Source organism: Xiphophorus couchianus, chromosome 9, assembly GCF_001444195.1.
Source record: "Xiphophorus couchianus chromosome 9, X_couchianus-1.0, whole genome shotgun sequence".
NCBI lineage: Eukaryota > Metazoa > Chordata > Actinopteri > Cyprinodontiformes > Poeciliidae > Xiphophorus > Xiphophorus couchianus.
Genome location: NC_040236.1, coordinates 12,524,549 through 12,536,593, shown reverse-complemented (window position 1 = coordinate 12,536,593; position 12,045 = coordinate 12,524,549). Strand labels below are relative to the sequence as shown.

At 40.1% G+C, this 12,045-nt stretch overlaps 1 protein-coding gene across 1 annotated transcript in view; it reads right to left on the bottom strand.

The window, feature by feature from the left end:
- Window positions 1-6,920: 6,920 nt before the first annotated feature.
- The window catches only part of tnfaip8l1 (tumor necrosis factor, alpha-induced protein 8-like 1), a 28,342-nt gene continuing 23,217 nt past the window's right edge, over window positions 6,921-12,045 (bottom strand). The window contains exon 3 of the mRNA XM_028028763.1: window positions 6,921-10,627. Within this exon, the coding sequence (XP_027884564.1) occupies window positions 10,339-10,627 (289 nt within the window). The 3' untranslated portion in view covers window positions 6,921-10,338. The remainder of the gene's footprint in view (window positions 10,628-12,045) is intronic.

The following is a 12,045-nucleotide window of genomic DNA, read 5'->3' as shown; positions in this document are numbered from 1 at the left end:
TAAGTGAGTAGATTTTTTATAAAGCACTTTTCACAAACCCTCAAGTCACAAACCGCAGTACAGCTGTACAGTTATTCTATACAAAACATAAAAACAACAACAACAAAAAAACAAAAGCAGTATAATGATGACATAAAAATCTGGGAGAACAAAACAGGTTTCAGTTTTCAAAAACCTCCAGTGAGTCATCAAAACAAAGCTGCAGTTAATAAACTGTTCCATAGTTTTGAAGCCACAGACCAAAAGGCCTTGCACCCTGCAGTTTTTAAATAAGGAAGAACCAGAAAATTCTGGGCTTGGGATTGAAGGCCACGAGCAGTAGAGTGTTTTGTTAAAACCCGACAGAAATAATCAGGAGCCTGGCCATTTGTAGCCCTGTAGGTGGCAACAGGAAATCCACTGGGAGCCAGAGTAGAAAGTACAGGACCAGGGTGGTGTGAGTGTATTTGTGTTTGCTGCTTTCCGAATAGATTTCAGACGTAAGACCAATCACCTGTCTAGACTGGTACAAGCAGCATTATAGTAATCTAAGCACAATGACACAAAACCATGAATAATTTCCTCTAGATCAGCTTTGGAAACCATGTCTCTAAGCCTGTCACAATAAACCATAAAAATCAATTAATCGCGTGATATATTAAAAGAAACTCAATAATTTGATTTAATTTGCTTGATTTATCTTTTTCTATTTTTTCTCTCTTTTTACCAAAAACTGAATAATAAAAGTCTTCAGTCTGGCGTTTTGGTCTCAACTATCCCTTTTTTTGAATGATAATTTTGTTTACAGAAACTTCATAATTTATTTTGTTTGTTGTTTTCTTTATTTATCTCAGATATTCCAATTGGTTTACGGATCCAGTGTTTAAATGTTCATTAGAATTTGAAACCTATTGAACTTTAAGAAAGTGTTCTTGCATTTTTATGCCATTATTACTATTATATTACTTGAAAATGTTCTCATTTTATCTCATTTTATGTTCCCATTTTCAAGTAATATGAAACAATGTTATCGTTTGTCACAATAAGTTCTGGGACAATTTATTGTCCAGCAAAATTTGTTATTGTGACAGGCCTACATGTCTCGCATTTTGGAAAATAAAGTATGAGTCAAAGCCTAATGAGAACTCAAATGTAACTTCTAGAGGTTTTTCTTTTCCCATTGAAACTGTTTACTGGACAAAAAGAGGCAACTGGTTTTAGGATGCAGGTAACTGGGAGCTAATATTAAAAAAATAAGTCTTTGTCTTATTATTGCCCCAGTAGAATGACACCCTGGGCAGCAAGCCACACCATCTATTTTCAACACCTGCCACTTAAAAACAGCAGGTGTTTACCGTCACTTAAAAAAATACTAAACTGAAAACTGGTTGTTTTATTTGCATGCATAATGAATTTAGCTTATATATGTAAGCATTAAGCTAATAACCCCAGTGCTTCATGATTCCAGAAACTGAGTTTTTTTCAGTCTCTCTCTGGCTCACATATTTATTTTATTTTTCCTTTGATGAATTAATAGTGTCCAAATTAATATAAAAGAAGATGAAAGGAGCCCATGATGTCTGAAAAAAAATGTCTCTTTACATTTGGTGTTTTGAAAGGCTTTTAAATATCTGAGCTGAATTGTTACTCACTGAGTCAACGGAGAAAAGCTTCTGTTTCTAAGGCTAAAAAAACCACCAAAAAAAAATGCAATCCCTAAATGTTGGCAGCCAGCAGCAGTGATTGGGATCCAAGCAGATTTTAGACATTTGACTCATCAACCACTTAAAAGCATAACACAGGTAAAAGTTGTTTTCTTGTTTGCAATTCAAATGTGGCAACAACTGAAATTCAAATCTTGTACCTTTGCACACTTGGTGAAAATTGCCTTTTAACTACGCTGCAACAAACCTCACTGGCTGAGGCTCTGATTCCCAACACACACCTGATTATTTCTACGCAGCTTAATATCAGTTTACATCTGTCAAATTAGCTGTTACATACATTGTTTGACTCATTATTTTTGTTGAAGTCTCAGCTTGAGTTTGAGAGTTCAATTCTAGTTAACCTTAAGTCACAAAATAAAACCGTTCAAACTTGATGTGAACTTGGATAATGGATCAGTGAACACCTCTGCTCATTTGCTGTATTTAGAGTTAATAACCTGTCCTGGACCTTTATGCTGCTTTTGTGTTTGAATCTCTGAATATGATTTAAACAATATGGCATCCAACATTTATATATGTAGCATCTGGGCTGATACATTTTGCTTCCAGTTAAAGCCTTTATTTGGTACAGACTCAATCCAGGTGTTTTAATGTGTTTCACAATCAAAACTGATTTGATTGATTTGAAGCTCTCCACTCTCCTTATTAAGACCACTTTTTGGTCTCTGGGATCTTGAGGATGCTTCAAATGCAAATGTGGAAGCCTTTCTGGTTTGTTTTTATTAATAACATATATTTTCACCTGCTGCTTTCACGACCATCCCCAGGTATGACATCTGGACCAGGACGTCTTCTCAGAATCTGCGGGATTTCCTTTTAAATATGGTAGGTTCCTGCATCTCCACCATCAGTTTCAACCTTTCAGGCTTGCTGAACCACTATCAGTAAATTAATTTTATTTTCAGCAGCATGAAAAGATGTAGGTGAGAAAGATGCAGTGCATTACTAACTACTGCTGTGCAACAATTTGAAACTGGGCCAGTGCTTTATGCACACATTTTTCACTGACCACTGTGAGGTGATCTCACCAAGGCTTTAGAAACCCGGCAAACAAGAAGCAACACTTGTACAATTATATTATAAACCACTAGAAGGTGTTCACCTTCTAACAACTGCTAAGTTGTTTCTTACTGTGAAACAACTTAGCAGGACTTCTCTTTGAGTGCAAGACGAATACATTTAAACGGCAACAGGAAGGACTTTGAACTTCCTGCGGTTTCAGCACCCAGGCTACAGTTGAAACCATATGTTTGTAGATACACCTCAAAACAAAGCATACGGTCTTGTAAAAAGGCTGGTTTACACTGGTAATAGAGTCATGATTCACAGTGAAACAAATCCTGTATCAACACGGGCCGAAAGGCCACTCAATGAAGAAGACGTCACTACTCCATAAGTAACATAAAAAGTCAGATTACATTTGAAAAAAACACAGAAAGACAAAGTTTCTTATTTGGAGACATGTCTTGTTGTCTGGTAAAACTCCAATTAAAGTGTTGAGCCATAAGGTGTGTGTGTGCGTGGGCGTGTGCATGTGAAGATAACAACCTACACACCTGACTTAGGTACTCCATGTTCTGTACAGAGAAATGGGCTAAAATTAAAACAAACTACTGTGAGAATGAAGCTGGTGGAAGCAAACAGCAACTGTTCGACCCAGGTCACATGGTTTAAAAATGAAACCTGTAATATACTATAGAAATGCATATAAACTGGTAAATTGAGAAACAAAATATTAATAATAATAATAAATGACCAAATTAGAAAAGATGTAATCTGATTTAATATCAGCGTAAAAAGGTTGTGTCTCTTTAGTGCAGCTTGTGTGAGCTTCTGGTTTCAACTGTACGTGCATTTTGGAGGGGTGTGTGCTACTTTCTACCTGGAAGCCCAATTCAAAGGGGAGCACAGAGCAAGGAGCCTGATGACGGCACAATTTACTTACACCCTAATATCTGCAATCTTAACTGGTTGTTTCTGTAATGGTGTTGAAAAGAAGGTACTGATAATAAAGTAGACAGATAAGTAAAAAGCCATATCTGAGAAATCCAGTGTAAAGTTCAAGGCTAAAGAGGAACATGGAGAAAATGCTACAGTTTCATATTTGCAGTTTTTTTTGTTTTTGTTTTTTGTAGCTCAAACCTTTGTCTGAATAGAATGGCAACATTGAAATTTTGCAGACTTTAAACATAATGATAGCAATGCCACAGGGCTAAAACAGGGCAAATGTGCTTACAATATAAAAAGTTGCCAGAGTAAACATGATTAAATGGATTTATTTTATTTACTTTTCTATAATAGACTAATGGATGTTAGTAACCCTGTGTTTGTGTGTGAGAGAGGGTGTTTAAAGGCGTTGAACTTGTTAAAATTCACAGTTTTCCCCCGATCAGCCACCCACCGTGTACGACGCTTGTAAATGAGATGGCAGCGAAACACACAATAGCAGCTCATTTTAAAGTCAATGTGGAATAAAAAATAAAGTAGCTGTCACAGCTTCTGTCTGTGTCATGCCGACTGGCCTCTCCATTCATTATATTAATAAGCTGAATGCGTGTCTGGGGGTGGGTGTGTGTGTGTTGGGGAGGGGGGGGGGGGTGCGTGTGTGCATGTGTGTGTGTGTGTGTGTATCAGGGAGAGAGAATGAAGGACAAAAGCAAAAACAAAGTAAGCTAGTGAATCTTCTCCTTTTTAAAGCTTTAGACCTCCAGTCTCCCGACTCTGCTTTTCAACCAGGTGGCCTTTTTGTCACCATCATGTGCCGACTGAGAGCGGCTAGAGAACAGACACAGCATATGGTCTCCCTCTAACCTTTTCCACTGCCTCCTGTGGTGCTCCCTTTTCTTGTTTTGAGTGGCTGCAACAAACCGACTGACCGTCGAGAAGCAGCAGAGCGTGCGCTGGGCCACTCCTCTGCTTACATGTGTTTGCTGAACTTTACTGTCACTGCAGGGACAGTTTTCAGGTTGAATATCTTCCACGGAAACCCTTACATAACTCGGTGGAAAAGTCAGATGTAAAAGAAATGCTTTGAAACCCAAAGCCCCCACCACTCCCCTGGAGTCTGTCGAAATGTGCTGTGCAAAATGGCTTTTAGTCACAGTGAGGACGCCTCTGGGCACATGGGGACTTTCAATAGCCGCCTGGACGGCAGAACAGCTCACACCAAGGAGGATTATGTGCTCCTATTTAGCTCCGCGTTGACACAAAGTGAATATGAAAAGTTTTTTTGAGGGCATATTGTTCTGTTTTGCGGTATTAAAAATGGAAGCAAGCAGATGCTGGCGTCCCTCAAGTGTCCAGCTCGCTGCTGGTGATAATCCTGAGGGGTTCAGGTGCAGGAATCTGTGAATGCAGTCGCGCATGTGTGCGGCTGTGTCTTTCACATCTTCTCATGTATTTTCTTCTTTTTTTTTTTTTGAGTTGTTTGCTTTTTGGATTCCCCTCCGCTGTGCTTTTCATCCTTGAACAACACGTCAGTCAGGTGCTCTCTGAGGACTACAGAGCGAGGAAGGAAGAGAGAGGAGTGGGGACAATGGGAAGGAGAAGGAGAGAGAGAGAGACAGACAGACAGAATAAAAAGGGAGGGAGATGGAGTTTTGAAAGACTTCTAACTTCCAAGCTGACTGTCATAGTTGTGCTTGCCAGAGGGGAGAGCACCTTTAAGCATACCGGATGAGTAACGATGTGGAGGGACTACAAAAGCAAAGTAATACATAATAAGCAGCACAGAGTCTGCAGTGCTCTGCCAGCTAACCTACATGAGATTGGTGTGGAGCAGAAATTTTGGAAGCGCTTAAAATGTCAGCAAAGGCCCTCGCCTGAAAGGGGCTTCGCCTTTATGGCACGCTGTAATGAGATTTAGACGGAGTGCATGCAGTCGTTGGTTCGGGATGATCGCCTTGACACATGGATTTCCATAGAGATGAGGAACAAAAAAACAGACGAGTGATGACTAAATATAAAGCTGCAGCGCGGATACGCAAACACATGTTTCTGTTTGCGAAGCGAAGATCACAGAAACAAGAAGTGGAATCACGTTGCTGTTTCTTCTTTATGCTCTCTACCCTTATTAAGCCCAAGAGCCTTTTTATTATTATTCTGGCCTTGATGCTAAAGGAAAATCTAGAAACACGCTGTTGTTTGAACACAACGTCCCGTGGTTTGCTTTGTTGCACCACCCAGAGTTCAAACATTGGGGTATTTGAGTCCACATTGACATGCAGCCAGACTTCTTTTTTTTGTTGCCAAAACTAACTGTATACTCGCAGGGATGGAGTGTAGAAAAAAAATAGTATAGCTTAGCTTGTCCTTTCCTCACAAATCTGCCCACAGCAGAGAAACTCAAAACATAATTTGTTACTTTTTAGCAGCCAGGAATGATCAGTGAGCAGCTGAGCACAACTTTTTCTTTCGTTAGACTTATAGGTGTCTGCTCTATTGATCATAACATGGTAATCAGTGACCAAGCATGAGCAGGAAGAGTAATGGGGTCATCTGCATGCTCCCTTTTTAAAATGCAGACCAGCTCCTTTGTAGTGACTTTATTTTGTAGAAATGATAATTATGCCTCCAGTGCAGCTGGCCGACTACGACTCTCAACACAATGTATTCATGGTACCTTGCTAAAGCATTTATGTTTTATGTTACAATCTCAATAGATTGTATTTACATTTTATGCAGAAGACTAACACAAAGTAGTGTATAGTGCAAGGGTAAATTTATGTGGATTTTATGGCTTTCAAGATTCTTTACGGACTAATATCTGAAAAGTGTGGCATGCATTCCTAATTTTGCCACTGGTATTCTTATGCTCTCAATTAAAATCCATTGCAGTAACCTTCAGAAGGCCTTAGAGGTTTGTTTGAGAATATTAGTGAACAAACATCATGGCTACCAAGTAGCTCAGCTGAAGGAGAGTTTTGCAGAAATTAAAAGCAGTTTTAGTTCAGAAAACAATATCTAAGGCACATAGAGAGCCTCATAAAAGTATTCACTCCTCTTTTTCACATTTCGTGATGTGGCAACCACAAAAAATGCTGTATTTTATTTGTATGTGATAGATCAAGACAAATTAATGCGAAATAGTGAATAGGACAGAAAATTCTCATTTTCAATTTGGTTTGCAGTCGTAAAAAATGGAAGAAGAAAATCGCACAACTGTAACCATAATAAAATGTTAACACTGAGAGCAGCAGAGATCCAAAGCTCAGGTAGAAGAACATGGTTTTTTTTTTTTTGTCATGCACTATGCGAATCTCTATGAGAAAGTAGCAAGAAATAAAAACACTCCTGAAAGAAACCTCATGAAGTCAGAAGCCATATAAACAATACAGCTAACATGTTAAAGAAGGTGATTTAATCAGATGAGGCCAAAGTTTTCTGTTTTTTTTCTCTAAATGCAAAATGCTATGTGGGCTAGAAAACAAACACTTTAGATTAAATAAAACAATGGCTGGACTGTGAAACACAGTTCTGACATGATCATAATGTGGATGTGCTTTTCTTCAGCACGGACATCCAAGATAAACACAAAGCAATGCTGAAAACAAAATCCAGTTAGAGGCTGCAGAAGATTAGAGCCTGGAGAAGAACTTCGCCCTGCAGCAGGATAACAGGCATAAACACAGTCAGAGCTATAATAGTTCAGATGAAGGCATAATTTTGTGTTAGAATGGCCTAATCAAATCCAGACCTAAATCAAATTGAAAATCTGTGGTAAGACATGAGCATTTATGTTTATGGCCAGTTTCCATCCAATCTGACGGATCTTGAGCAATTTTACAAAGAGAAAAGGGCAAAAATTTACTCTCAAGTGGTTCAAAACTGTTAGACATGCAAAGGTGGTAAATATAAACATACACCTTGTTTCAGATTTTTTTACTCTATGCATCAATTAACTATTATCACTACTCTGCATTGGTCAACTCTGCAAAGTAGTTGCGTTGATAGACCAACTCACTTTCAGTGGAGTACTTTCATCGTACTCTATTGAAAGTATAATGGAGTTTCTGAGTTTGACATGACTAAACACTCCTGCAAGCCATTGCATCTTTGGCAAGATAGGAAACAATAATAAAAAATAAAAAAGGTAAATTATTATTAAAACTCTTAGCACCCCTGCTGAACACCTCTTACGCAACTTCCCCCTGGGGAGAAGGAGAAAGAAATATTTCAGATTAATGTTTTTGCTTTATTTAACATCACAGGAGAAAAGCAGGAAAGACTGTGTAAAAAAATAAAGAGGCTTTTAAGCCCCTCAGTCACAACGTGCTCTGAACTTGCACACACACACACAAAAAAAAACCTCATGTTGAGTTAATGAGCACATTAGAGGATAAATGGCCACTTAGTTCTGCAGCAGATTTTCAAGTGTGCTACAGGGAGGACCGTCGGACGCGTTTCAAGGCAAATTATCGTTTCAGTCTAAAACCTTGCAGAGTAGACGGCGCATTAAGAGTGGACGTACATGCACACAGAGGAATTTAATCAAACTGAAGCTGAGCTCAGTGTTTAAATGCCCAAAAACAGAAGCTAAAAAAGTCTTTCTGCATTACTCATTTCCTGCCCTACCTTTGACCGAGGCGTCCGCTTGGGAGAAGCGGAAAAAAGTGACCCCAACTTGAGTTGCTTATCAAGTCGGATGGGTTTGTGTTTTTATTCTCCCTCCCTCCCGAGCAAGAGTGAGGGATTTAGTTGACAAAATTCAGGTCACACACACACAGAGATTAGCCAGACCCGCTCCGGGCAGGAATAACGCAGAACATCCAACACGCTGATGAGATGATGCTGTGTGTGATTAAAGATAAAAAGAGACATTATTCTTTTCCTTCAAAAAGTAATCTGTATTATATTAGTTGCGTAAGGATACAGTACAGAGACACGAAACAATCAGCAAATACAAAAATTCACTGAAGTAAAAAGAAAAAAAAAAACAAGAAAAGAATATTAAACGTGAGCTTTGTAAATATAAATGAGGCAGCTCAAACGGCCTGCGGTGGTTATTTTAAGCTAGCAGATTTAAACTATCCCTGAGATGTGGACGGACTTTTAAAAAATGCCATAAAGAGACAATTAGAGTCAACTCTTTAGGGAGAAGGGATTTACCTCAAAGCCTTCCAAAATGATGTGGTCAAAAGTGGGAGACAGTGTGTAGTAAGTCACGTAAGGTTGAAAAACGGTTCATTAAAATAGGCTTAAATCACAACAGTCAGGTTCTTTGTGTCCCTTATTGTCAATAATCAAGTGCATGCAGTTTAACTGAGTGTTACTCTAAGAAAAGGAAGCATTTGGAGTTTCATCAGTGCTGTTTTCTTTGGCCGGGCTGCTGCAGAAGAAGTTAAAGTTTCAGCAGTCCTATCTGGGAAAGCACAGCACTCATTACACGGCTCAATTTCCAATTCTCTCACAGGTACAAACACACACACACACACAGTCGGAATACTAAATGAGGCCGCAGCACAAAACAATCTCCCAGACAGAGGCGCTGATACAAAACAAGGTGGACAAAAAGGAAAGACATCCATTATTATGTGAGCTTAGAGAGGGATAGGTGTAACTATTCATATGCTGCTTAAAGGGGGAAGAAACATGTTGCAGTCCATTAAAGGACTCCTCGCTCTGCGCTAGCAGAGGTGGCTGCCTCCATCACATTAGGGGGGAATGGAGTGGCTGCTTGACAGAGGCGAGCTCCAGGCCATTACACCACCCTGGAGCGAGGAGCAGTAATTGCGGTGGGAGAGCACAATCAGGCGCCGTGTTCGTCTCTGATAATTTCTGTACCTGGCCCGGTCCTCCAAGCAGCCAGTCTTTCATCTGACTGCTTATGAGGAGCCACTTCAGCTCAGACGAGGCTGGATCTGAATGTCCAGCAGACTAGGGTTGCAACATCTAGGTTTCCCCCGCTGGTCAAACTTTGCAGCTGGTGCCTCACTGGGATTCTCCCCGACCAGATGATTGTGCATCCAGAGAGACGATCTAAACAATCAACAGTGTGCAGCACCAACGCATTCCTTCTTGTTTACAGTTCTTCCTGTGACTCGCATATTTTACATCTGTTGTGATGGCCAGAAACCAGACCATTACAGTTTCCTTTGGAAACAAACGCCTGGCTTCTCCTCTAAAGGTTGGGAAAATGCAGGCTAAGCAGGATTACCCGGCTGCTGAGCATCACATGGCGTCACAACGGCAGATGAGAACACGGTACAGCGCTTGTTCAGAAATGAGTGCAACACTACCCTTACAAGGAAAAACAAAAACAATCATTCCTTTACGTCATTTGTTCCTCTTTAGGTGCATGTCCCTTAACGGCACCTAGCAGAGGTTAGGCCTGTGCCAATGTTTATGAGTTTTTAATGCAAAAACAAGAAAATAATGTGGGGGCGGTTTACAGGCACAGTTGTCACATATACTAACAAAAGTGTAAAGTTTTACATTCATTTATATGTATGTAAAAAAAAAAAAAAAGCACAGAAGCAGTCTTTGGACAAACTTAATGAGGGAATGTCAGTACAGCAACATCTGGAAGCCAACACATGTAGAGTACAAATGTTTATGATTGTCACCTTTACAATAATAATAAAAAAAGAAAATCCAACAATAAGCGCTGAGGCAACAGTATGGCGACTGGAGGTCAGAGGTTCCCATCGTCGAGCATCTTGTTGACCCCGTTGCAGATCCTCTGCAGGTGGGTCCGGTAAACCTCGGCGGGCCCGTACAGAGCCGCCAGGAAGTCGCAGTCGGCGAAGTGATTGAAGACATGATTGACCCGCGAGTGGCTCTTGGCGGTCAGGTGGCGGCGGATGGCCTGATGCAGGAGCTCGCGGCACTCGTTCAAGATGCCGCTCATGACGCGGCGGTCGAAGGTGAACTCGATCTGGTGGAAGCTGACGGCGGTCATGGCCAGAGTGTGGACTTTCTTCCTGCGAGGAGGAGAGCGAGTGAGAGGCCGTCAGTTTCTACACCAGAGCAGCACCAAGAGGGGAGTAAAAAATAGAAAGTGCTGTCTTGTGATTTTCAGGAGGAAACTTTCACGGCTCCCCCCCTGCACTAGTTACAGCGCTGTCCTGCACAGCCACACTTCTCCACGCTAACACAAGCCCTGTTCTCCAGACTCTGCACTTATGTCAGCTTCACAGTCCTCCGACTTTTACTGTTTTAGTGGAAAATATACAAAGTGATGTAAAAGTCAATTTCATTAAGCTGCTTCCATCAGCACATAAAAAAAATGCATCATACTGCAGGTTTTATTTTTCTGAAGAAGAAAAAGGTCCATCCTTGTTACTTCTCAAGAATCTGACATACATTGTTTACAGTCAGATTCTTGACTCAAACAGCCAAATAAACACAAACCTGAACATTAAATCAGAGCTGAAACCAAAACAGAGAACAGCTCATGTGAATGAGGAACAGGCTGAGGGGGTGAAGGATATTTAAAGGTTTATGAAATCCAAGACGCTCAAAAAGAAAGCAAATAAAATGTTTTCGACAAATACGATTTAGCAATGCCTAAACATACGGTATTTGAGGGAACTCCAAACTTGGAACCATGTCACGTTAAGCAGTGGATGTCAGGAATTAGGTGGATACGGTCCTGTTAACTGGATCTCTCTTGCAACATCACCAGTGCTGAGTAATTCTGTTATTAGCCTCACAAATTACCTACAAGTGTATAATTGATTAGTTTCTATGCTACAAAAGTCAAAACCCTGCAAACTTTCCTCACACAGCAGACACCACTAAAGCCGAGGCTGAAGGAGAAGAAAGCAAGAAAGCAGAGTAAGCTAAAAACCGGAAATATTCTGGAAATAATCTAACACTACCTGCCTTCCCTCTGTGCAGAATACAAGCAAATCATCAAGCTGGATCTAAAGCACTACAGGAAGGTTTGCAGGCCTGCTGTGCTTCCTGCTCAGACCTGATAAAGTCAATATGCTGATAGGCACAATGCTAATATTAACTATAAATAATGGCATTGTTTTTTAACTAAACGACTTTGTTCCATAATGCAACAGCAACAAAGATTGAATATTGTGTTGCACTGCTTGTTTGAGAAATAAAGTAAAGACTAAAATGTTTAGAAACCAGCCAACTGTTTTAAAATAAAGTTTTTTTTACAGCATATAATATATAGTGCCTAGGAAAAATATTCATAGCCCTTTCCATATTTTGTGATGTTACAAGCACAAAAATTGAGGCATTTCATCAACATTTCATATGACAGATCGTAGCAAAGCAGCACATAATTGGGAACTGAAAGTAAAATGTTACATAAATGTTTGACTGATGCAGAGCCTTAAAGGACCCTGTTTGTAAAACACTTCAACACGTTCAAGAGTGT